Raw genomic sequence first — 27,339 nt, 5'->3', positions numbered from 1 at the left:
CTGCAGGAGGTGTACTTAAGGCTAAGGTTGGAAAACTTCCTGGAGCAACTTGAGACTTCCTGCAATGCTAAAGAAAGAGAGACACCAGATCTGGGAATTAAGGGACACATTTTTATCAAGCAACGTGGCAGGTCGATTTCAGTTATCTGAGGCCCACAGTGGCTATAGTAACATGCTGAATGGGGCTGCCCAGGGATTGGCTTAAGTTCTACCCAAGCTGCCCAGCCTTGTGAAAGTCCCCTCTACAAAGAAATGCCCCCCACCAGTGGTTAAATATATGCTTTTACATTTTCCTATCCATAATTTTCATTCTGCCTCTGTGAAAAGTTGTAATGAGGATAATTAAGAAATCTATCAACATAAAAATGCCAAATCTGTCCAAGGGCTAGCTTAAGCTCTAATCAAGCTACCCAGCCTTCTGAAAGTCCCTTTACACCAGTCTGGTTTAAATGGACTGCAGAAGAAGTGGGCGGGGGGGGGGGGCAGCTGATAGGCAGGAAACAGTCCCCGCCTCTCAGCTGTTTCCCCAATCTTTTCTGCAGTCTCTTTAAAACCAGCCTGGTTTAAATGGACTGCAGAAGAAGGGGGGAGCAGCTGATAGGGAATTTTTTTCTGGTTTCCCCCCAAAATCCTGGATACTTTCGGGATGCTGAAATATACCAGAAAAAATACCCAGAAAAATACCTACATAAATATCTTCTGTTAATGTATCACTCACATACTTATCGGTTTGAAAATTGGACTTAAATAAGGCAAATAATTATTCTCACAGTTCAGGCAAAGGAGTAGAAAATGATTAAAGATTAGCAAGAAGGTAAATTATTTGGACAGATTCTTTTCATCTGTCGATACGGAGTCCTTTTATGCCAAGTCTCAGCCTGAGGTAAACTTTTATGACTGGGAAAAAAAGCTGTTTGAAAATTTACAACTGGCACAACTTTGCATATATTAGAACTTTGGCCTATTATGTATGGGTGTTTTTCTTCCCTTTCACCATGAATATCAGTTGGGCTTTCTTTGTCATACTGCATTGATTTTCCTTCTTTCAGTGCTCAGTTCACTTTCTGGTTGCTGTTTTTCCATGCTTTCTGGGAATGCTTTTGTGCCAATTTCCCCCTTGTTTCACTTCCAAGCTGAAGGTAATTCAAAAGCGTACAGATTCCCTCAGATTTTCTCCTGCCCTTTTGCTGCCCCTTGACGGTTACACCCCACCCCCACACACATCAAGGCTGTTCCACCCACTCTGCACCTACCACCATCTTCCCCCCTTCGTCAGTGTACAGGCTCCCCACAGACTCAAAAAGTGCTTCCTGGGATTTGCTGAAGCATCTCCTGCTCCAATGAGGTGAAGAACCGGCAGGGCTGGGGATGCTGTGTTTTGCAGAAGATGCAAGTGAATGCCAGGCAACATAGCACTGGGCACTTCGGGAATAGGGTTGCCAAGTCCCATTTTTAAAATATCTGGGGACTTTGAGGGTGGAGCCAGGAGACTTTGGGGGTGGAGCCAGGAGACACTGGGGTGGAGCTAGGGGGAGGGGGGAAAATGGTGCCGGGGAGCATCGCTGCTCTGCCGTGGCTGCTCCTCCGAGATGGGCTCAGGCTGGGCCCATCTCGGAGGAGCAGCTGCCGGGGGGGGGGGTGTCGCGGCGGCGTCCCGCGCTCCGCCTCTGCATTGGAATGGGGGGGGTGGAGACGGGCCAGGAGCGTGGCGAGCCGGCTCGCCACTCGCGGCTCGCCACGCTCCTGGCCCGCCTCCACCCCCCCATTCCAACCTAGAGGCTGAGCGGAGCGCGCGGCGCTGCTGCGCCGCCACCCCCCCCCCCCCGCAGCTGCTCCTCCGAGATGGGCCCAGCCTGAGCCCATCTCAGAGGAGCAGCCAAACCAGAGAAGGGGAGGGTGGAGGCAGGCCAGGAGCATGGCGAGCCGAGAGTCCGGGTCCTAGAGGGGCTCGGATTTGCGGCTCGTCATGCTCCTGGCCCGCCTCCACCCTCCCCTTCTCTGCTTTGGCTGCTCCTCCGAGATGGGCTCAGCCTGGGCCCATCTCGGAGGAGCAGCTGCGGGGAGGGAGGGGGCGGCAGCAGCGCGGCAGCGTCGCCCGCTCTGGGATGGGGTGCCCGCCGTTTCTTCCCCTCCCCCCGCTTCTGTTTTTGGGGGGAGCGGGGGAAGAGGGTGGAAAACCTGGCATCCCCCGCCAGAGCGGGAGGGTTGGGAAGGCTATTCGGGAATCACTGGCCTACACTGTAATCAGAATGCAATACACTGTAATACAGAATGCAAACCTGGAAAATCCCTGGCTTCCTAAGCCTCATTACTCTGTTCTATCCTTGGTCTCTGGGCTCCTGCTGTTGTTTGATAGAGCAAAATGATAGAGCAAAGTAGGGGTGAAAAATGGCATCAGGTGATGATCTAGAAATTTTCCAAATCAATTATGGTCCCTGCCTTCCCAATGCTCCTGGGCTAATGAAAACTGTAACTTGCCCTCCCCTGTCCCTCATGCTATTGCAAATGGCCTTGTAATCTGGACTCCTTGGCCCCTGAAAGAACAGCTTTCCTTCCCATGTTTGGGCAATGTTCCCAGGCTAAATCCCACCACTCTCTTCACCAGATTCCACTAACCACATATTTAGCCAAAAAAAAAAAATGATCTAAACTCGGTATGTGGCAACTGCTATTGGTAATCTGACATAATTCTGAAAACTAAGGGTTCCTGAATTGTGAAGGAAAAGAATGTTTCCATTAAAGAAGCCAAAGTCTTCATTGCCTTTCTAAAGCAAATTTGTTATGTTAGTATGGCAGCAGTCCTATGACCCCTTTCCTGGTAGAAAGAATAAAATGGAGCTTATTTGAAAGTTGGCCTGCTTTGGATTGCTATTAAAGTGCAGGAAATAGGGCTGCCCAAGAGCGCAAATTTATTTATTTATTTTTTCATATTTATCTCATGTGCATATTAAAGCATGTTGGGGGGAAAAGAGGAAATGTTTGCATCAATCTTTTATAAAATCAGAAGAATCCACTACAAAATTTTTCTGTCTGGATACTTTGAAATGAAAGGCAAGATACGGTATTTTGCTGTTTTCCAAAACCAACGCGACATTTTTGGAGCTATTTTTAATCATTATCTCTGTCTGTGATGGAAAACAACTGCTTGGATTGGACATGTTCCAGTTATGTCATTTTATTAGAAAGTATTTACATTGTTAACGGGGTTTTTTTGTTAACCCCAGAATGAAAGGCTATTGGACTTTCAGTGGTGACAGCTTTTAAGCTCATAAAGTTATTCCTCAGGCATACGGGCATTCATATAGTAACGGCTTTGCTTTCTTCTTTCAGGCAAAAATTGTAAATCATTTATCTCACCATTGGAAGGATATTTGCATTATAAACATGCTAATTTAATATCCTGACAAACACTTCCTGTGTGCAGGGTTTTGTTCCAGAAATCGTAGAGGAGAAGTAAAAGTATTTTCCCCAGCCAGAACTGATAGTTGCTATGTGAGAGACAGGGCCATAGCCAGCAGGGAGGGCAAGGGGTGGTGCCCCTATAGAATCTGCAACACCCCACCCAATCTTCCCTAAGATTCCCTTTTAGTGAACGGGAAGATCAGGGGATATTAGGTGGGGGTGCTGCAGATTCTATAGGGGCCACCACCTCTGTGCCTCCCCTGCTGGCTAAGGGATGCCAAAGACAGGAAAACACATGATAGATTTGGAGAAATGCCAACAGGGAACTGTAATTGGCTTTTGGGACAAGGTGAAGCATGGAGTAATGGTTAGAATGTCAGAATAGGATCTGTGATCACTCACACTAAATAATGCACTTTCAATCCTACTTTCAATGCACTTTACAACTGGATTTTATTTTGTGACCTTGCAAAACCAGTTGGAAAGTGTACTGAAAGTGCATTATTTAGTGTGGTGATCACAGCCGCTGGTCTGAATCCCTCCTCTACCATGGAAACTCACTGGGGGATCTTGGGCTGGTCACTCTCAGCCTAACCTACCTCACAGGGATGTTGTGAGGATAAATGGAAGAGGGGAGAATGATGTTGCAAGCTGCTTTGGGTTCCAAAAGCAGGGTATAAATGTTGGAAATATGTATCTGTTCTGTATGTCCTTTGCAATGTTCCAAAGTTCCAGTCATTATAGGGTTAACACTGTGCCTGATTCCCTGCTGTCTGCATGATCTGGGAAGAAGATACTGACTGCTGTCAATCAAGGTCTAGAAGCGGGAAAACCTGTTTTGTCTGTTTGGTCAGTTAGTCTGGTGACTTCCTTTGTTTAGGCAGAGAGGTCAAGAAGAAGGAGGAAGTAGTCTTCCATTAAGCATGTGGTCTTCTAGTAGGGTTGCCAATCCCCAGGTGGGGGCAGGGGATCCCCTGGTTTGGCAGCCCTCCCCCCGCTTCAGGGTTGTTAGAAAGCGGGGGAGGGGAGGGAAATGTCTGCTGGGAACTCTATTATTCCCTATGGAGATTTATTCCCATAGAAAATCATGGAGAATTGATCTGCAGGTATCTGGGGCTCTGGGGGGGGGGCTGTTTTTTGGGGTAGAGGCACCAAATTTTCAGTATAGCATCTAGTGCCTCTCCCCAAAATACCCCCCCAAGTTTCAAAAAGATTGGACCAGGGGGTCCAATTCTATGAGCCCCAAAAGAAGGTGCCCCTATCCTTCATTATTTCCTATGGAAGGAAGGATTTGAAAAGGTGTGCCATCTCTTTAAATGTGATGGCCAGAACTCCCTTTGGAGTTCAATTATGCTTGTCACAGCCTTGATCTTGGCTCCACCCCCAATGTCTCCTGGCTCCACCCCCAAAGTCTCCTGGCTCCACCCCCAAAGTCCCCAGATATTTCTTGAATTGGACTTGGCGACCCTATCTTCTAGTGTGAGGATGTAGTTCTTTAGTATTTGTTATTTTCATCTCCCAGTACCCTTTCCCTCTAGTAATAAATACGTTTTTTGCTTTTTCATGTTACCTGCCTCTCAATGATTATTTGATCCAGTGATCCATCGAACTGTTTGAGATAAATAGAATTTCAAACAGAATTTTCCTAAAAATAAAGAGCTAAATAAAAAGACAATGTGTGAGGCAAGAGGTGGTTCCCTACATGCAAACTGCAGTTTTGATTGCACGGTAAAGCACAACATTGTACAAAGTTTTCACCAAAGGACATTCAGAACCTCTCGGCTATCTTCTGTATGCTCTGCAGTAATTCCTCCTGCTCTGTTAAATGCTTGATGCCTTGGGCCTGCAAAGAAATTATAAACTTCCTCAAAACAAGCTCCAGGCCTTTAGGGTAGCCAACTCAGGGTTGGTATAATATAGTGGGTTCAACGCAAGGAAGAGGCGAGGTGGTAGTGATCTTTATTTCAGTACAGCATAGTATAGGGCTGCACTCGAAAACTGGAGAACTGGGCCAATGGGGCCAACTATATACACTACAGGGTTCCCACGCAAGCACACCATTGGATCATTCAAACCAGCAAGACGCCCATGATTGGAGCAGGGCAGCAGGGATTTGAATCCTACTGCCCATTGTTCCTGAGTCCCCAAGCTCAGTTCTACAGGCTCCAATGAGCCAGGCAGGAACATCATTGAATATACATATCACAAATCACATACACAACATCCCCCCCCACACAGTTCGCAAGCCTTAACAGACATAGTCCCTTAGGTGAGCAGGCTTGTGGTGCTCACGTGTGGACCGCCTGAGCGCTGGAGTAGGCAGAGGAGTGGTCATTGCTTCAGGCGAGCGGAGGGGCTGGCGATGCAGGGTTCTCGGCCGGTGATTCAGAGTTCTCAGTCGGTACCAGCTCTGCCCGGAGTGCGGGAGCTGGGGTCTCTGCTTTGGCCATCTCAGTCATTGGAAGAGTCAGAGTGGCAGATGGCAGGTCATTGGGACTGTAGTCCTTGACCTTGTCCCCCGGGGGCTTGCGTGACCTTAACTGGTCGATGTGCCACCCACACTCCATGTTTACTTCGTACATGACCAACCCTAAAACTCGAGCGACCCTAGCCAGGATCCATGCGGGGCTGCCCCCAAAGTTCCTTGCAAAGACCAGATCCCCAGTATCTAACCCACGGGGCACCCTAATCACCTCTGGTACCTCTTGGAAGTCCAGGGCCTGGTCCAGGTACAACCAATCCAGAAGGGTAGACAACCGTCAGCCCATTAAGAGCTCCGCCAGGCTGCGGCCGGTGATGGTGGAGGAGATCGCATGATTGGCCAATAAGAACTCTGAAAGGCGGGCCCCCCAGTCCCCTTGGATGATGTGGCGGAGTGAGTCCTTAGTTGTCCACACCATCCTTTCAGCTTTTGTGGCCGGGTGGAAAGGGGCTGACTTGATATGCCTAATTAAGTTTGGTGTAGTGGTTAAGTGTGCGGACTCTTATCTGAGAGCACTGGGTCTGATTCCCCACTCCTCCACTTGCACCTGCTGAAATGGCCTTGGGTCAGCCATAGCTCTGGCAGAGGTTGTCCTTGAAAGGGCAGCTGCTGTGAGAGTCCTCTCAGCCCTACCCACCTCACAAGGTGTCTGTTGTGGGGGAGGAAGATAAAGGAGATTGTGAGCCGCTCTAAGATTCAGAGTGGAGGGTGGGATATAAATCCAATATCTTCTTCTTCTTCTTCTAAGTTCTGGGCACAAAAGTCTTGGAACTCTCCAGAAGTAAATGCAGTACCATTGTCTGAGATGAGAGTGTTCGGCAGGCTGTGTGATGCAAAGACCCAGCGGAGACCGCCAATGGCAGCCCAGGAGGAGGTAGATGTCACAGGGACTACCTCTTGCCATTTTGAGTAGGAGTCCACTATGAGAAAGAAAGTCTGCCCCTGGAAGGGTCCCACAAAGTCCAAATGTAGGTGAGACCAGGGGTTGTGCGTGGACTCCCAATGCTGAACTGGCATCCGGGGTGGCGCTGGTCAGGTCTCCTGGCAGGGTTGGCTTCTGGCAACCCAGGACTCAATCACATCATCGGTCGCAGGCCACCAAACATAGCTGAGGGCAAGTGTCTTCATTCACACGATCTTCAGGTGGGTCTTGCGCAACACAGTGAGGACTCACTGACACAGAGCCAGGGGCATCACCACCCTACTCCCCCACAACAAACACCCCTTGTGCACCAAAATTCATCCTGACAGGACACATATGCTCTAAACTCCATCCCTTTCACACCCAGTCCAAAATGTGGGAGAGGATCTTGTCCTTGGTGGATAAATAGGCAATGTCCTTCACGTGCACTGGGCGGTCCGGGAGGTCCTGGAAGAGCAGAATCTGGTGCGCTGGAGCAGGATCCAGGTCCCATGATGGCAGCAGCAAGTGGCTCAGGGCATTCGCATGGTCCATCACCTTCCCCGGGCAGTACTGGATGGCATATTGGTACCCCACAAGGAAGATGGACCACTGCAAGACCTGTGGAGATAGCATCTGGGGCATTTGGTGGTCGGGGGCAAATAGGCCCAGCAAGGGCTTATGGTCTGTTAGGATGGTGGAGGGCCAGTCATAGAGGTAATCATGGAACTTTTTTACCCCTGCCACTATGGCCAGACCCCCCCTTGTCAATTTGTGCATAATTGCGCTCCAGTTTCTGCAAGATCCTTGAATAGTAAGCCACCAGGACCTCATGGCCATCCAGCAGCACATGAGCTAGGACCGCATCCACCCCGTAGGGGGAGGTGTTGCAGGCCAGCACAACGGGCAACCACTCGTCGAAGTGTGCCAGCAAGCTATTCGAGGTTAAGAGGTCCTTTACCACCTGGACGGCAGTGGCTTGCTGGCGGGTTCAAACCCATGGAGCCCTTTTGTTCAGGAGCCTATGGAGAGGCTCGGCCACTGCTGCCTTGTGGGGGAGGAAGGCATGATAAAAGTTCAAAAGGCCGAGAAATGCCTGTAGCTCTGCCTTGTTGGTGGGGACTGGAGCATCACAGATGACCTTGATCTTGTCTTGCGCTGGGTGGATTCCGCTAGCATCCACCATGTAGCTCAGGAAGTTGATTTTTGTAACCCCCAGCATACACTTCTCCCTCTTTACCCTCCCTTCTCCCAGTCTTGTCGAATCGCTGAAGCACTGCACGGAGGCAGAAGGCGAATTCTTCCTCTGTGGCTGCGGTAACCAGCACATCGTCAAAGAATGGCTGGACCCTGGGGATACCTTTTAAAAGAGAGTCCATTAAGTTCTGAAAGATCCTCAGGGCCACGCTGACCCCGAACTGGAGGCACTTGACTCAGAAAGCACCCTGGTGAGACACGATAGTTTGGGCCTCAACTGTGGTGGCATACACGGGGAGCTGCTGGTATGCCTGGGCCAGGTCCAACTTGCCCAAAATTTTGGTGCCTGCCAGTGAAGCGCCCTATTGATATTTGTAGTGCATTTGTAGTCCGCGCAGATGTAGACACTCCCGTTGGGCTTCACTAGGATGATAATCGACGTCTCCCATCGTGCATTGGTGACTGGCTCTAAATCCCCTTGCACTATGAGGCGGTCTAGTTCCTCCTCAATTTTTGGTATCAGGGTGAAGGTTACATGCCGAGCCTTCAGCCATATGGGCTGCATGTTGGGGTTCAGCTGCAATGCCACAGGGTGGGGGAGGGTCCTGTATATGTCTCTAGAGTCCCATCAAAAACAGATGGGAACTCCCTGGAGATGTACTGGAAGTCCATGCTCATGGGGGTCTGGTGGATGCCAGTTACCTGGATTCCCAAGGGGTCAAACCATGACCAGCCCAATAAGCTACTGAGGGCCCTGTCTATGACTAACAAAGACAGTGTCCCCAAGAACTGTCCATATTTTATCCTGAAAAATCCTACCCCTTGTAAGGTGACCTCCCATCTCTGGAAGTCCTGAACGATTACTGTGGATGGGTGCAGACGGGGTCCCCCCCAGGGCACAGTTGCTTCAGGGTCTGGGCTGAGATTACTGTGAAGCTGGCCCCTGAGTCTATCTCCATTTTGCATGGAGTGCCCTCTATTAACACAATAGTCTTACGTTTTCCCAGGGAAGGCATAGAGAGTTGGCATACCTGGCCCTCCACTGCTATGAGGGAGTATAGCACTCTCTCTCTCTCTCTGGTTCTGCAATGGAGTAGCAGATTTGCTGCCCTCAAGGAATGTCTCTGCCCCCAATTGTGCTTTGGTTGTAATAAAGCAAATATTACAAAATGAAATAACTTTTCAGAGCACCTTCCTCCAAAGAGAGCCAACCAAGGAAAATTTGGGCCCCTGGAACTTCTCATAGGTTCTCAGAAAAGAAGGGGAGAGCATAAAAGTATGCAGGTGCAGCTGTCAGCCATTTTATAATATGCTTTATATTTCTGTAATTACAGAAATGGATTTCAAAAACCATCCTAAGTAAAAAAAAAGTTTTCAAGACCTCTGGAAGTTGATTAGTCTTTGGCAAGTTTCTGGGAGAAGGAAATTTGATAATTATGGACTGGTAGCTAAACTGTCTAGTTTGGTTCATCTGCTGAACTGGCTATCTTCACATGACATAGATGGGAACAGAATGCTCCTTTCTTTGATCTTACATGTTTCATTGGAACACAGGAGATAAAGCTGCCTCTGAAGGATGATGAACCTAAACAATAGCTTTAAAATTTTAAAATAAAACGATACCTTTAAAATTAGAAATAGGATTGTTGCAAAATTCTGTTAAAAGTGGGCTTTAAATCAAAATTTACATTCGCACTGAAATATAATGGCATATAACAAAACCTGTAGTTTCCCATTAAATCCCTGCACATTCATTTGTCAAGGGCTTCATGTCAGCCTTCCATAGTCTAAACATATTCCTCATACTATTGTAATCTTTTTTGTCAAGTCTGTTCTATCAAATCCCTCCTGTACTTTTCAAATCCCATAATTTGAAGTTTATTTCCCAATGCACATGTATTTTATATAGCTTTGTTACACCATGTTTATGTCCATCTTGATTTCAGCCACAACTTTTCATGTCTACCCTTCACCAGTTTTTTAAAAGACAGTTTAGACAACCTAAAGACCATAAAACCCAAGATACAGTTAAACTGTGTGAAATATATGTCTACAAAAATAACCCAGGACCTTTGCTTAAATTCAAATATGGAGATGGATTTTCTACAGAAATTCACTGCCCATGGATAGTAGATCACTTATCCCTAACCTCACATAACCAGAATTTCTCCAGATTTTTCACAGACCTAGTAAAGCTAGCTCCTTAAATTATATTTAGACACAAATGGGGAGCACTGGTGAACGACCTTTTGGAACCAAACATTGTCGGGTAGTACGCTCCCACTATTGTGTACTGGCTCCAACTTCTGCACACTCACCATGACCTACAATGAAGATGAATGAGGGTCATAAAGCATTCTGTAGACTAAAATATATGTTAAAGATATTGATAATAAACTAGCCAAGTTCACTGGAAGGACATGAAGAGATTACAAATAAAATGCTTAGGAGGAAAGTCAGCAGCAGGAAACAAGGAGGGGGATGGCTGAATTTAGGATTTGATCACTAAGCAGCAACTGAGAGGTGGAGCCTCCACTAGTATTATGGGTGCTGCTTGTGGAGGCAGAATCACTGGCCCATCATGCACCTGTACAGTTTTATTCCAGCTGCACCTCCTGAAGTAAGATTGGAAGGTGTGCTCCAGTTCACTGCCCTGTTGGTAATAAATCCATGGAAAAAGAGGAATTTAGCAGGAAGTTCTGGTAACCCTGAAGATTGATTGAGCATAATAGTAATAGAGAGTAAGGAAGAGGATACTGAATGAAAGGGGTAATAAAGGACAGAGGGAGATATATAAAGAAGGGGTATTCTGAGGTAACTAGTACTTCCTCTCTGTATTCGGATATAAATACAACAAGGACATGGAGAGGTTGAATTACAAGACTGTGTAATACAACTCCTGTGAGATGATCGCTTCCTATTTACTCCCGTTCTTGTGCCTGACTGCTGGAATATTTCAGAACTTCTCGCCTTATTTGTTTGTCCAGTACATTCAATAAAATACGAAGCAAATATTTTAACAGGTGTCCCTTGTATTGACTGCAGCCAGCTAAAGATGCATGTTCTATATTAGAACCAAAGAGGCATTAGCTATGCATCAAAGATCTAGCTCAGCTATGTGTTTTCCTGCTGCAAAGAATCTCACACTGAGCCAAGCGTAACATAAGGCTACTTCCTGAGACTGCAGGAAAGACTGCTGCGGGACTCACTTTGTGGCTGGCTACCAGACTCACCAACAACTGGAAGCATTTTCAGTGACATTTGTTTGCATTGAAACATCTGCCATTCTGCTTTTAGCAGGCTTCCACTGGAAGACCCAGAATGGCTTGTTTACATAATCACTCCTGTAAACATTCCAGACATAAATTCGGCAGATTCTTATGCTTGCAGACTGCAGCGTAGCTGCTGGGCTGCATGAGCAGAGTTTGCTTCCCTGGATGGGAAGAGTCAGGGGGCCCCCCATTTCGGCGTGCAGAGAAAAAGAAAACTCCTCGTTGGCTCCTTTGTCTTGGCTGACGATCGGCTGAGGCTGAGGCTTTTCTTTTCTTTTTGGTTGGACGTCAGGGTTTGTTGGGGCAGTTGACTGGGCAGCGGTGGGTGAAGCGTTGGCTGGAGCGTCAACTGCAGTGCTGCAGGCTGGCAGCGGCATCGGAGGCGGTGGAGGACGTGGCGTTGTCCTTCTTGTTGGCTGAGTCTGCCTAGGGTTTGGGGTCTGCTGGGGCAGGGGTTGTGGAGCCCAGGGGTTGGTCTTTCCCCTTTTAATTTTTGAGGGTGTGGGCCTGTGGGGCAACCTGGTTTTTTTTTAATTATTATTGCCCTTGAGGTTGGCAGGTGACCATTTTTGAGAGCCTCCCCCTCCCCCCCATTTTTCTCCTACTGGAGACATTGGTGTGCAGCAGAGGCTTTTGTGGCCATTTTGAGTTCCCTCTCTTCTTCCAGGGGGAAGCCATTTTAGAGTGGAGCTGCAGGAGGCCATTTTGTGGTCTTGTGTTTGCTATTTAGATGGCTGGTGGAAAAGGGTCGGGCAAGCCCAAAGGAAAAAAGCCAGCACCTAAGGCACCCAAGGCTCCTGCAAAAAGGCCACCACCGCCGTTATCCTCTTCTGATGAGGAGGGTGATATGGTGATTGATTCCAATATTGCTTGTAGATTGAGAGCATTGGAACAGGCAGCAGGCATCCTTTCTCCAGGTGGGGAGGATGGTGTGAGGCAATCTAAGAAGGGTAAGCAGGTGATCGGCCCTCCCGCCCGCCCTGCATGTTATGTGGGCAAGTTGCTGGTTGCCTCCTTGGAAAAGCCGGGTAGAAATTTTTTACACCTTGGCTGATGGGCAGTGGCTGGGGTGCGTTTTTTGCCTACCCTACATAGCAATGCAGTGGATTGAGGATTTGGCTATCGGGAGGCGCTGTTAAATAGGCGGTCACTTTAGTGGCAGGTTTTTGGGGTTTAGGGCACTATGCGGGTAGGGGAGGACTGTGAAGCATCCCCCTTTTGGGGAATTTGGTGTATGGCATGATCAGCCTTCGGGTTTGAAGACCTGGGTTTGGAGCAGGGGTCCTCAAACTACGGCCCGCGGGCCAGATGCGGCCCGCTGAGGACGTTTATGCAGCCCGCCGGGTTATGGCAAAATTAGACCGGAAGTGACGTTCGACCTAAACTCGCGTTAGCAACGCACACTTCCGACACTGGGCTGAGGTGGCAGAGACAGAGTGTGAGGTGATACCGAGGTGAGGTGAGTTCCCAGGCCGGGGTGTGTGGTGTGGGGAAGGGAGAGAGATGCAGAAGACGGAGAACTGACGGCCCGCGGCCTTGTACAGTAACGGCAGTCCGGCCCTCCAACAGTCTGAGGGACAGTGAAATGGCCCCCTATTTAAAAAGTTTGAGGACCCCTGGTTTGGAGAATGCAGACTGTCCGGGAGGCTCGGCTAGAGGGTGCCTTTCTGGTGAGACGTGCGTCTGGGTTTGGGTCCTCTGGTGCGTGCCTCCCTGCTGGGCCTGCCTGGGGGGCTGGGTCTCTCGCCCGTTAATGGCAGGGGAGCGGTCACGGTGACCCCTAGCCCTGGCCAGGCCGCTGGTGGGGTACCCTTGCTGTTTATTAGAATATTGAATAAAGTGGCCCAATTTTATACTCTATGTCAGACTCTTTATTCCGTCCTTGGGGAGCAAGTGAAGTTTGTCTATCCACTTTTTACTTTTTCAATTTCTGCTTTTATGTGGATGTAAAAGTCATGTATATTTATGGGCAATTTAAAGAGAAAGGTTGTGTGTCTATACTAATGTAAGTTTTAATTGTTTTTTTTATACTCAGGCGTTTTTCATAATGCATTAAATGGTAAAATTCAAAACCACAACCATGTAATACCTTTTATTAAAACAGAGCTGGTTTGTGGTTTTTTGCATATGTGGAGTGTGAGGGTGTAGGTGTGAATGTTGTGGATGTTGGATGTTGAGGGGGGTGGACCATTCTCACATTAGGAGAGACTGATCTGCTTTATTCACGCAGTACAAACACCATTTTGTGTGAATAGAGTAACATACATATGTTCCTGCTTTACATATACCCGAATAAATCAGGATTTCAGTTTGCATGTACAAAAACAGGAACATACATGGATAGCTCTGTAAACACAAAGTAGCAGCTCCATGCACAGAAAGAACTGAACATAGCATAATCTCTCCTAATGTTCAAATGAAGCACAAAAATCATGGACAGTGGCTCAGTGGTAGAGCATCTGCTTGGGAAGCAGAAGGTCCCAGGTTCAATCCCTGGCATCTCCAAAAAAGGGTCCAGGCAAATAGGTGTGAAAAAACCTCAGCTTGAGACCCTGGAGAGCCGCTGCCAGTCTGAGAAGACAATACTGACTTTGATGGACCATAGGTCTGTTTCAGTATAAGGCAGCTTCATATGTTCAAATATGAGCTTCTTAAATATGTTCATGCTCATTGACCAGCTCTGGTCTAGAACTCTTCACTAAGCTGGAAGTTATTTTGCAAATATTTCAGGCTGTAATCTTATGGCTTCTTTGCATCCTGTATAGAATACTTTGCTTGTTTCCATGAGCAGATGGTCTGGCTGGCAGGAATCAGGTATGGTCTAGATATTCAGGGACCAAGAATGAAAAGATGGAAGTTATTCATTTATAGTAAAAAAAAGCAATAATTGATCATTTTGATCTGGATAGCTCAGGCTAGCCTAAACTCATCAAATCTTGGAAGCTAAGCAGGCTTGGCCCTGGTTAGTTGATGGACCACCAAGGAAGGCCAGGATTGCTACCAGGAGTCAGACAATGCCTAACCACCTCTTTGTCTCTTGCCTTGAGAATGTATGGGATTGCCTTTAGTTAGCTACAACAATGACATTTTCCACCACCAATAATTGATCAAATGTCTCTATTCTGCCAATGCAACATACTAAAGTTGCCAACCCCCAGATGGAGGCAGGAGATCCCCCAGTTTGGAGGCCATCCCCCTGCTTCAGGGTTATCAGAAAATGGGGGGGGGGGGCTGGAGGAATATCTGCTGGGCACTCCATTATTCCGTATGGAGACCAGTTCCCATATGGTATAATGGAGAATCAATCTGTGGATATCTGGGGCTCTGAGGGTGTTGGTTTTTGAGGTAGAGGCACCAAATTTTCCGCATAGCATCTGGTGCCTCTCCTCAAAACAATCCCCAAGTTTCAAAAAGATTGGACCAGGGGGTCCAATTCTATGAGCCCCAAAATAACGTGCCCCTGTCCTCCATTATTTCCAAATGGAGGGAAGGCTTCTAAAAGGTGTGTTTTAATTGTGATGGCCACAACTCCATTCAGAGTTCAATCATGCTTGTCACAACCTTGCTCCTGGCTCCACCTTCAAAATCTCCTGGCTGCCCCCCCCAAATATTTCTTGAGTACGACCTGGCAACCTTCCAACATATATGGTAACCTGTCAGTTTTACAACATTTGATTGTCCACCACTAGAGCTAGAGCATTTTTGACAATAGCCCCCGCTCTGTGGAATGCCCTCCCTGAAAACATCAGGGCCCTGGGGGACCTACCACAGTTCTGTCAGGCCTGTAAGACCGAACTATTTAAGCTTGCCTTCAATAGTTAAGGGGAGGTAGCAAACGCCCCACAGCACTGACAATCCCACTGGACAAATATAGATATTCAGAAACATTGACGTGCATCTTGGATTTTATGGTTAAAGTGTGTGGATTGATTTTATTGTATATTGTTTTTAATACTCAATGTGGTTTTTAACTGTTGTTAGCTGCCCTGAGCCAGTTAGGGGAGGGCGGGATATAAATTTGATTAAATAAATAAATAAATATAGGTCCTTTGAAAGGCTGAGAGCAAGCACAAGAAAATAGAGGTTTTTTATTATCAATGCATTGTTGATAATAATGCATTTCTTAACAATGCAGTAATATCAGGGCAACATTTTGATGTATTTGTGAGGGGTTAAGAATGTAAGAAAGATGGTATTTTCCTTCTGTTGTAAAATTTATGGTTTTATCTGTGCATTGTGGTAATTGGACTGGAACTGAAATAAATTGGATTTCAGATATCAACAATACTGAAGGTTAATTTTAGTTACGTAAAAAGTCCAAATAAACCAAATTGTAAAAGCATTACCTAGTGAAATTTCCCAGGTTCTTTTTTTCCAGTTGAAGAGTCCCTTTAGTGACTGAATCCTGGTATTTCCACAAAAGAGACAAAGGCCAGTAGTTGTGTTGGTCCATTGCAAAATTTTTCTAAAAAAAACAATTGCCACCTACTGCAGGCAAATATATGGACACATTTTGGAGGCGTAATATCTAGTTGTCCCTAGGAGTCCCTTATTGTACTCGAAAAAGCCAGAGTGATATGAAGGGATAGCCTACTACAAAATAGGCCTAATGAAACAACAATAGAACGCTCCTTCTGGTTACATAGAAGCCCCGTGGCGCAGAGTGGTAAAGCAGCAGTACTGCGGTCTGAACTCTCTGCTCATGACCTGAGTTCAATCCCAGCGAAAGCTGGTTCAGGTAGCCGGTCCAAGGTTTACTCATCCTTCCATCCTTCCGAGGTCGGCAAAATGAGTACCCAGCTTGCTGGGGGGAAAGTGTAGATGACTGGGGAAGGCAATGGCAAACCACCCCATAAAAAGTCTGCCGTGAAAACATTGTGATGCAACGTCACCCCAGAGTTGGAAATGACTAGTGCTTGCACAGGGGACCTTTCCTTTCCTCTGGTTACATACAAGTGTCAGTTCAAACTGGATAAACACATCATAAACTACCTATAAGCCTATGCTGGTCAGTGATATCCCTCTCTCAAAGTCACTGGGAGGCAAACTTTTCATGTCTACAAGACAGCTTCTTGACCTTAAATAACTTCTCACTCACAATCATGCAGTTTTGAATGTGGACATGGACTTTGGAACCGGAGCCTGCAACAAATCCTGTCCCCATTTTCATTTCAACACCATCACTGGACCTAACAACACCAGCCATACCATCTCAGGTTCATTCGCTTGTTCACGGTCCAATGTTATGGGCACTTTCAAACATGCTAAATAACACAATTTCAATCCACTTCAGCAACCATTTGCAAGTAGATTTTGCCATTTCGCACAGTAAAGTCCAGTTGCAGAGTGCATAGAATGTGGGTGGGAAGTGAAGTATTCAGTGTGTGTGAAAGCACCATATATATGTCATCAGATGTCAGCAGTGTCCTTCCACTCTCCATATCAGACAAACAGGTCAGTCCCTGTGCAAACGAATAAATAGTCACAAATCTGATATAAAAAAATCACAACAATCAAAAAGCCAGTGGCAGAACATTTTAATCTTCCAGGTGATCCCATTGCTGATTTAAGAGCAGCCGTCCTCAAACACAGACGCTTCAAGGGGAGATTTAATTCAAAATGACTAAACATGAGTTCATTTACAAATTCTGAACAATGGACCCCCAGGGCTAAATAGGGACAAAGAATTCTTATCTCATTATAGATGCTAATTTTCTGCCTCATAATATTTGGTCTCTGTGCTAATCAAGCTGATTACGATAGAAACAGACCCCTTCTTGTATCTCTGTCAGAAGGTGGGAGGGATATTGCAAAGAAGGGACTTGGAAGGCAAAGGTACAATGCAGAGGCCGTTTTCCCACTGACCTTACTCCGGAGCGACGTCCCTCTTCACCGCGCAGCGTCTGCGCGGATTTCCCACCAACTGCTGCGCACAACTAGGAAGTGCCGCGGCTTTTGCGTCGCAGATGTAAACCGCTAAAAACCAGTTTACATCTGCGACGCAAAAGCCGCGGCTCTTCCTGGTTGTGCGCAGCAGTTGGTGGGAAATCCGCGCAGACATTGTGCGGTGAAGAGGGACGTCGCTTCCGAGGAAGGTCAGTGGGAAAACGGCCAGAGTCTCTTCTTTGCAATTTCCTTCCCACCTTCTGACAGAGATATAAGAACTCAGGGATCTCCATTCTGACTAGGTGAACTTTGACTCTAAAAAGCTTATCCCCCCCCCCCACACCCCAATTTTGTTGGTCTCTAAGGCGCTACTGTTCTACTGCAGACCAACACAACCCTCTGAAGGAATATGATCTTGTCTCTTCTCTTTTAGATTGAGGATGCCATTTCTAAGTACGTCAGAAGTCATGCAAAAAACGTGATAATTTACATCCCGTCTTCCAACAGTAAACAAGATCTTCAGCTATATCGACATATCCTTACACAGCATAGCTTTGCAATTACAGTCCTTGAAGACAGGAAACTGAATGGACAGAAAAGCCTCCACCTGGGTGAGAAAACTCAATGCCATATCAATGTTTTTCTGTAATAAGAGCAATCATAAAGAAAGTTATGCTTGTCTAAACCCATTTACTTCAATGGGCTTAGAAAGGTGTAATTATGTTTAGGATTACACTTCAGTTATTAATCTGCCTTAAGCAGCTTTGGAGAGACAGCATACACATTTTCTAAATAAATAGTAAATAAATTATTTTCAGAGTTTATAATTGTACTAGAAGTAAAGCCCGTTGTAGGAAGAAATACAATGGGCCCTAGAAAAAATATTCGGGAGGTGGGTGATGAATGTGTAGGTGGCAGGAAGGAAGGAAGATGGACAAACAGAATGAAAGAGAGAGAGAGAGAGAATGGTAGGGGAAAAAATTGGGAGAAAAGAGTGAAAGGCCCTTTTCTCCATTCAGCTTTGCTCCAGATCTACTGAGCACTGAATCCACCTGCTACAAACTTGCGTCATTCAAAATCCTTCTACATTTAAAACTATGCTCCTTATCTTTTGTGGAGTTTTAGTTCTATATTTGAAAAGAAGGAAGCGGCTTCTGAGTTTCGTCATCTTGACTTCAGGGGTGTTTGCAGATTGTCCTCCTTCGGCAACTTTGAATCAGGCGGTTGGAGGGGCATCACAGACATGGCGTCACAGACATTGCGCCTCCATAGGAAGACCCTGGAGGGGTTTTTCTTCGGCATGGGACTTTTGTGGGAAGCTAGGGGTACAGGCTGCTCCTGTGCTTCTTGCGTGTCCCGAGGCTCTGCCGCCATGATAGCTGGCGCAGCAGAAAAGATGAACACCCAACTGCTTTCTTTTGCTCCTTTCAGTAGGCTTTTGATGTATCGCCTTTTTACTTCTAGCGTGGCAATTCTACTTGGCAAGTAAGTGAGCTTTCAATACCACTGGCTAATGGGTCGTTTTACATAACAACGAGCGGCTAGCTCAAAGGAAGGGGTAGAGGCTGATTACACGCCTACTTCTCCTGCGAATGAGGCCTCGAAAAGTCAAAGAGCAATCTTAAATCCCCTGATATTTCTTGAATTGGACCTGGCAACCCTAATTGAAAGCGCATTATTTAGTGTGTATGGTCACAGCCAGAATGAAATAAAAAGACAGAAATACAAAGATACAGAGAAAGAATGAAAGAAAGAACAGAAGGGAGGTAGAAAAATTAGGTTGGTAAGAAGTGAGAGCAGGGGTCATTATGTTGTTTTATATGAATCATGGGACTCCCATGTCTGTTAGCCGCCCTGAGCCCGCTTGGTGGGGAGGGCGGGATATAAAAATAAAATATTATTATTATTATTATTATTATTATTATTATTATTATTATTATTATTATTATTATTGTAGAAGAAGAGGTGCCAGAGCTCATTAGCACAACTCATTTGCATAACTCTTTCCATATGCCACACACCCCTGACATCTCCAGAAGATGTACTAAATTGTATCAGATCAGCATCAACTTTAACATGCTTCTTGAATTACAGTTGTCATCTTACTCCCATCATACTTTTAAAATTACCTTCTCCTATGTGGCCACAGTGACATGATAAAGATTTCCATCTGTCTGCTTTATACGTTTTAGTTATTTCCCCATTTTTTTGTGGGGGGAATATATTAGAAAGTTTGTCGTATCTTAGAGTTCAGTAAAATTCTCACAGGTGGTTTGAGCAATGGAGCCCAGAAGCAAGTGTTGGGGGGGGGGGCGGTAAGAAAGAAAGAGCACAATAAAATTTAGAGGTTCTGAACTCCACTCTTGCGAGCTCCTGCCCAAAATAAAGCCTGTGAGAAAAGTAAAAAGAAGGAAGATAGACAATGAAAGAAAAAGACAAAGACAGAGAAAGAATGAGAGGAATGAATGGAGAGTTATGTTAAAGTTTGGACAAAAGGAATAAAATAAAGGGGAAGGAAGAAAGGAAGACAGGGAGACAGAGAAGTGACAGGAAGACACGCAAGCAGGCAGGCAGCCATTAGAAGCCTGCCTTTCACCCCCTCCCACTTGCAGGTGTGGAGGGGAAGTGAAAAGGAGCCTTCAAATGGCTTCCTGTCTCTTAAAGCAAGCAGCCCACTGTAGTCTAATTTGAATAGAAAGAGTGAAGACTACTTACAGGTGGAAAGAGGGCTTGAGTATAGAGAATATAGAGAGCCTGCTTATCTGCTCTGCTGAACTGCCCCTTCCATTCCTTTTCTGTTGAAGAGATTTAACTGTTTTCTGCCAGAGTTTGCTTCCATGTATATAGTTATTAAACGATGTTCATTGTTACTTAAGCAAGTCTGCCACATGATATTAATTCACACTGGATTCAACCACAGACTGCTATAAATGAAGAGGTAGAATATTGCCCCATAAGGAGGATTTTCTGGCATATTTATAAATCCCTCACCTCCGAAATTGTAGGGTCAAGGGGGAGCATAGTGGGTGAGTGCAGCTTTGGCGGGCAGTGTTAGATGGAGGCAGCAAAATGGTGGCAGCATTGTTTTGGGGCGGGGAGATGAACTGAGAAAAGGCAGTAGTAATCAGCAAGGCTCCAGGAGATCCTCTCTGCAGACAACTGTCTTCATCAGAGGTCAGAAGCTAACTGATGTGGTTCTGGCCTGACAGGGCCGGCAGTAGGCGGGTCACAGCAAGGCTACCCAATGACAGGGGGGAATGGTGACAGAGTGCAAGGCCACTTCTGTGGTAGCCACAACTTCCAATAAAAAACTGAGGATTGAGCCAACACGTTCAGCTTTTATTATAATCTACGATTGGTGTACATTTTATAAAACAATGTGGCTTAGGGTTGCTGCACACTGTTTTTTATTCCATATTCTAATCATTTCCTCAGTATAGGATTGCCAGCCTCCAGGTGAGGACCAACACTAGACGGGATCATGGTGTTCGGACGAGCAGAAAACACAAAATGCACAATGAAAACAAATGATATATAATAATCTACTAATGTCCTCTCAAAAAATTAAACTATTATATTAAATCATTATCAAAATTCCATATGCACAAAGTTGCTTCCAGAAATAATCAATATACCAAATAACAAAATAAACATCAAACTAGTATACAATCTTAAAGACCATTCTTCCTTTAACTACAGGTGCACAAAGTCCATGGAACATGGATCCTGGATCTAGAATTGCTATATAGAGTCTCTTTGTTATGAAAAGTCTCTTAGTATATTCCCTGTAGAGTCTCAAAGAAATGTACAGCAACCTGATGTACCATTCTGGATACAAGAAGGTGCCTCTGTCCTTAGTGTTGAAAACGAGATGCAAGCCATATTCTTCAGCCCAGTCGACAAGTACCTCACTGTTCTTATAATTAATTAATTATCTGATTTCCACGGTGGCTGTTAAAGTCACCGCTGTATACAGTAGGATGAGGATAGATTGATAGGATATGTGCTGGCCATGAAACTGCAGGTTTGTAAATATTAACCACATGTACTTCCCCAATTTTTACTATGATTGTATAGATGTCACTTTGGATGCTGGTCAATACCAGTTTCACATTTTCAATGTTGCTTTGGGCATAAGTCACTATGTCAGAGGTATGATGGTATGTGATGCCAATAACATCATAGCACACAATTTTCACTCTGTGGCAGGCTTGATTTTCATCATCAAGATGAGTTTCTTTAACAAGAGCTAGATCTATTTTATTGGCCAGTAGGAGTCATGACAAGTATTGGCATTTAGACTTGCTTATACCCTCAATATTCATTTGGCAGATTTGGATGCAGTCTCCTATGCCCCTTATCAAGAAGTCCTGCTAAGTCTCCCGGTTCTCTCTTATACCAGAATTGCTTTGTTTGTTTTGAAGGTGCCACTGAACCCTATTCTCACATCTGTTTGTAAACTCTTGTATTTGTATGCTAATTTACTGCCATTCACAGATCTTCCCAACCACCTTAATTCAATCTCAGCTATACTCACCATGTACTTATACATCTTGACTCTAACTGGGCCTTCCTGACAACCATCCCTTCTGTTTCACTGTATTGAGAAAGTGTGCTTGCACATGAAAGCTTGTACCCTGAATAAAACATGGTTGGTCTTAAAGGTAAAGGCAGACTCCTGTGCAAGCACTAAGTCATTACCGACCCATGGGGTGATGTCACATCATGACACTTTACAGGGTGGTTTGCTATTGCCTTCCCCAGTCATCTACACTAGGAGTGTGCATTTGGTTCAGCCAAACCGAATACATCCCACAAAAACAGCTGATTGGGCAGTATTTAGGCCGTATAGAGCCGAATCAGATTCTCTGATCTGATTTGAGAGCTGTGTACTGCACCCATGAATTGCCGCTGAAATTTGGCAGCCAGTCGGCCCCATTATACCCTATGGGCCATTGAAGTCAATGGCAAAATAGGGTATAATTAAATGCAGCTGGGGGGCCAGGGGGTTTGAGATAGAGGCTCCAAATTTTCAGGGAAGCTTCAGGAACCTCTCCTCCTCAGACCCCCAAGCTGGAAAAAGATTGGACCAAGGGAATCCAATTCTAGGGGCAACCAAATAGGGAACTTTCCCCCTATGATGGGAAATAAGCAATCAGTCACTTTCCCCACTGTAATTACAGTGGGAAAAGGCCTCTGGGGGAGAGGGGGTTTGAGTGAGAGGCACCAAATTTGCAGGGCTGCTTCTGGTACTTCTCTCCCACAGAACCCCCAACTTCCAAAAGGATTGGACCAGGGGGTTCAACTCTAGGGGCAACCGTCTATGATGGGGAAATCTACCCCAGGCAGCAGTCAGATTCTTCTGCAGTCAAGTCAACTGTGCTAAGGGTGCAAGCTTGCAAGGAACATAGTTACCCAGCAGAACCAGTGCTACTGTGGCAATTGTAGTGCAATGCACAGGACCAAATTAGAGAATCCCTCAGATTTAAAAATTGGGATGGGGCTTTCTGTAGGGACTGCAGCACAGAACCAGTGCATTGAATGCACAAGTGCCAAGCAGCAGAGATGGGGCATGGACTTTCCACACGCAAAGGAATTGCATACTGAACCATAGCCCTACCTGTGGGGAATCCTGTAACACTACACTGTAAGAAAGAAAATTTTGGAAACTAGGACAGGACACTTGGGTTCTAAAAGAAGCTTCTGGGAAGTCAAGGCTGCTCAAAGAGAAACTTAACATGTGGCAATAAGTTGCATGGATATCACCTCTAATCTTCTTTTAAAAGCAAGTAACTTGGAAACCTGTCACTGTACTGTACTTATTCTAGTTCTTGGTTCTGGCATGACACATATCTGAAGAAAGAAGCATTCCTATCTATGATAACAAAGCTGAGAGACCAGTCACTGCAAAAATACTCAAGGCCCAGGAATCCCCAGGATTTCATAGAGATATTGGCTTCCTATCTCAGTGGACATAATAACTTGCTCAGCTCTTAATTTTCCCCAGAATTCAGACTCTGATGGTTTTAAAAGAGCAACTGGTCTTATGAAGTGTCCCTGTTTAGGGGTGGGGTCCTGTATGAAGAGCCCTGTAAACCATTACTTTGATCAAGAATTGCACTCCATTGGCTTGCGAAGACCAGGTTAGACACCCTTACCATGTAAAGAAAAGGCGTCAAACATTAGCACAAACCCAGTATTTCAATACAATCCTAAAAAGAGTTATGCCCTTCTACATCTGTTATAGTCAATGAGTTTAGAAAGGTGTAATTCTGTTTAGGATTGCACTGTTAAGCTAGTAAAGGCTTTTAGCCAAAGACACTAGTGAACTACATTGGTCACAATTTTGGGAAGTATTGATGCATGTTTTCAGGCAAGCAACATCAGTTTTTTACATTTCCCTCCCAGAAGTGAGAACATAACAGGATTTAATTCAAGTGCTTTTTGTCAACATTCAGATGTACCTGTAACTTTCCCCATAAAGAAATTGTATCAAAAACTTTCAACAGATGCCATTTTTAAAGCAAAAATTCTGCTGCTAATTCTATTCCACGTATTTGAAGTGTTCTGTAGCTTGATCCAATTCCTAGCTTTTAAGAATATGCTTTTCAAATAAATTCAAGAAGTGAAGTAACTTGCTTACATACCAAACCCACGATCTTCCTTGAAAACAGATGGAGAAATATTTCTTCCCTTGCTCAGTTATATTTTTGTATTTTTTTGCAACTCTGATACTGGATGTATTAGTTGCTGAAGACATATAATTTATGTTGTGTGATAACATTTTTTTAGTAGAACTATTCTAAATTATAGAAATGTACTCCTTGGAGGCAGTACTTAAAAGGTTTAGGCAACATAGACTAATACATGTGAAATGAAAATGGTCATGTAAACAGACAAGAATTATTTGTCCTTGCCAGATATAATTTAGTAGCCATCAAGTACTTTTTTCAAACCGTTTTATGTTTTCAGAAGTCTTCATGCTTCATGTTCCTCCACAATGTAAGATGGATATTATAAAGAGTTGTAGTGAGCTGCTTCTGAACCAGTGGACAAGGTTAATGGCATAAATGGAAAAATTAAACATTCCTTACTCTCCCACCTGTTCCTGAATTCTTTTAAGTTTTAAGGCAAATTACATTCCCATGTAGTCTTTTACTTCACAGCCTAATCCTAAAGGCATCTTGTTAATTGTAAGTAGGTGATCATGTAGGTCTACTCAGAATCCCACTCAGTAGGACTTTCTCTCATGAAAATAGTCTGTATATGAACAACTAAGGGAGGAATCCTACACAGGCCTACTCAGAACTAAGTCCATGTTATTCAGTGGGGCTCCCTTCCAAGAAACTGTCCTTTAAAATACAATCTAAAGGATCAAGCCTAAGCAGGTCTACTCATGTGTAAGCCCCACGTCATCCAATGGGGCTTAATCTAAGGCAGGGGTGTCAAATGCACTGCCGGGGGGGGGGGGGGGGAGATCAGGATCAGGCCCCTGGAGGGCTCCTATCAGGCCCACAAGCAAGTCTCCTTCCTTCTCCCTCTCTCTTCCTTCCTTTTGCATAACAGCTTGCTTTGCAAGGCTTGCTCAACTACGCAGGAGCTACAGAGCAAATGCTCTATTTTCTCCATTGGCTGAGGTTCCTCCCTTGGGGAAAGGGGGAGGGAGAGATTACATTGCCAGGCTTTCAATCACACAGCAGCTACCAAGCCAAGCCTCTCTTCCTTCTATTGGCTAAGGGTCCTTCCCTTCCTTGTCCCCTGGGGAGGGAAGGAAAGAACTAACCTTTTCTGGGAGCCAGTTTGGTGTAGTGGTTAAGTGTGCGGATTCTTATCTAGGAGAACCAGGTTTGATTTCCCACTCCATTCCCAAGGTCATATCAGCAAGTGTATGTAGAGGAGTGAGAAATCAAACCTAGTTCTCCCAGATAATAATCCACACACTTAACCACTACACCAAACTGGCTCAGTCCATCACACAAGCCTCAGACATGAGAAGCAAAATGTAAGCCGGGGGAGGGGAACCTGACTGGAGGAAGATGTGGGAAGGAGAATCTCATAAGCTTCCCTGCTACAGTAGTACTCCTTCCCTAACAACCCAAGGGACCACTGACAGGTTCCTGCAATCACAGATGCATGAGAAGACTCCTAGCTGGAGTGGGTGGGGTCAGAGAGGCAGAAGCAAGCAAGGCAAGATCTCAGAGCAACCAGCTCTTGTCGCAAAAGGAAGAATGCTTTTGCCCGCAGCAGCAACCTTGCTAGTAACCTTGGAGGAGCCTTGATGGAGTACTGCTGGAAATGTTCATATGTAAAACACTTAATACCTTTTTACTGTCCTTTGCCCGCTTTTTTGCAAAAGCAGGCCAGATATTTCCTGTACCCATTTACACAGCTGCTTTATCTTCCTTACATACGTATGTGGCCTTCAACAACATAATGTTTGGAGAGGGGGAGCAAAAAAGCTGAATGGTATGGGTACCTGAGATTTGCTGGCTAGCAAAACACCCAGAATGCCCAGAATTCTAGTATGGAGGGTAATACCAAAACGGGACTGACAGAAGGAACCATGGAGACCAGAAAAAAATTGCTATGGTGGGGGGGGGGGCGGGTTGCAAGAAAGGAACAGGAAGAACAGCAGTAGATAATGCTTTTTTTCTGAGGTAACGCGGTGGAGAGGAGTTCTGGAACCTCTTGTGGAAACAAAATTCTCAAAAAAAAAATGTTTAAAAGTTCATGAGGGGCACCTGTGTATTTCTCCTTCATTTCCCTCTCGAGAGTTCTGGCACCTCTTTTTCCAGGAAAAAAAAAGAAGAAGAAGCCCTGGCAAGGTCAAACTTTCCCTCACAAGCTAGACTTTCTCCCATTATGAAATTCCACCCCTCAAGTTTTTTTTTTTTAAAAAATAATCTTTCAGTTGAAAGAGAAAGGCAATTTCCAGTGGCAGACAGGAAACTATCTATTCGTGTATAATGCAAGCTGCACATACGTTCCTTCATTTTAGAAAAAAAACCCTATTGCAAATGAAAATAAATGCACAAGGGAAATATTCCAGTGTGTTCAGTAAACATCTGGTTACCATTTTCTAAGAACCCACCTATTTAAGCGAATGAAATATGTTTAGAAAAATAAATAATACACTGGGTCTTTTGTTCTTTTCATTACTGGCAAGGAAGGGAAATATCATGAACTGAGAGGTCACAAGAAGCTCAGCTTTTATAAATACAAAAGTCTGAGAAAATTTAAGTAAATTGAATTCAAGTTCAAGCAGTATAAACAATCCAACAGAGTTAAGGTTAAATAAACATGGCTAGGGACCCGCTGATGCTAATACTAGCGCTAAGGTTCTTGAAACATTAATAAATGCGTTTTTATTCACTTTCAAAGAAGCATACTAACAATCACAAGTTTGACATGAAAGTTTCATGGAATAAATTAGTTAAAATGTTACATTCAGTTTTGCCTTAATTTTTCTTAAATACGCATGCAAGCACCACAGATGTACATAGAACATTCATTTCTCAATTTGAAACATATGTTGCATGCATTAATTTTTGTTTGGAAAGCAAAAGAGATATTTCCATTGCATTATTTAGCCCTGCCTTTCAGCAAAACCTTCCATTTAAGACCACATGTGTAGACTTGTGATCATTTTGGGTTTTTTTAAACTTTAACTTTACTTGTAAATATACTTTAGAATTTTTTATATTACCTGTTTTGATTTCCTGTGAAAAGAATGTGAGACTTCAGTATGATGGAGAAACAAGGGAAAGAGCAGGAATTTGATTTTAAGGAAAAATGAAGAAAGTGAAAACATGTGGTAATTCCATGAACGGACACAACCTTTCAAAATAATTTAATGGCAATAAAATATTTTTAAAGTTACACAAAAGAAATTTTTCTGAAATGAGTTTACAATTCTAAATCCTATAACAAATCTTTCTTTCTTACCTTTCCTGATCAAAAACCAGGGCTCCTTTCATCTTATATACTTAACAACATACATTTAAAAAGCTCCATGGGTCCATTAATTCCTTGAATGAGCAGAAAAGCTAATAATTTGACACAGGTCACTTGATGTAGCATCTTGACAATATCAGGTTTCTAGCTCATGAACGGAAGGGTTTTGTGAGCCTGGGATGGCTCAGCAGGTCAACTTATTTTTTGTTAGAGAAAAATATTATTAATATCTGTATGCACAAACA

The 27,339-nt window shown here is 44.8% G+C and overlaps 1 protein-coding gene across 2 annotated transcripts in view; it reads left to right on the top strand.

Annotated features, from left to right (window-relative positions):
* The window catches only part of CPED1 (cadherin like and PC-esterase domain containing 1), a 190,741-nt gene that overhangs the window by 12,813 nt on the left and 150,589 nt on the right, over window positions 1-27,339 (top strand). For both annotated transcript variants that reach the window (XR_009555726.1, XM_060244835.1), the window contains exon 2: window positions 17,574-17,751. Coding sequence is in view for 1 of the 2 variants with exons in the window: in XM_060244835.1 (XP_060100818.1) it covers window positions 17,574-17,751 (178 nt within the window). In the remaining variant the exon portion in view is untranslated. The remainder of the gene's footprint in view (window positions 1-17,573; window positions 17,752-27,339) is intronic.

This window comes from Heteronotia binoei, chromosome 8 (genome assembly GCF_032191835.1).
Source record: "Heteronotia binoei isolate CCM8104 ecotype False Entrance Well chromosome 8, APGP_CSIRO_Hbin_v1, whole genome shotgun sequence".
Lineage (NCBI taxonomy): Eukaryota > Metazoa > Chordata > Lepidosauria > Squamata > Gekkonidae > Heteronotia > Heteronotia binoei.
Note: the sequence above shows the minus strand (reverse complement) of the source record. Positions and strands in the feature narration are given on the sequence as shown.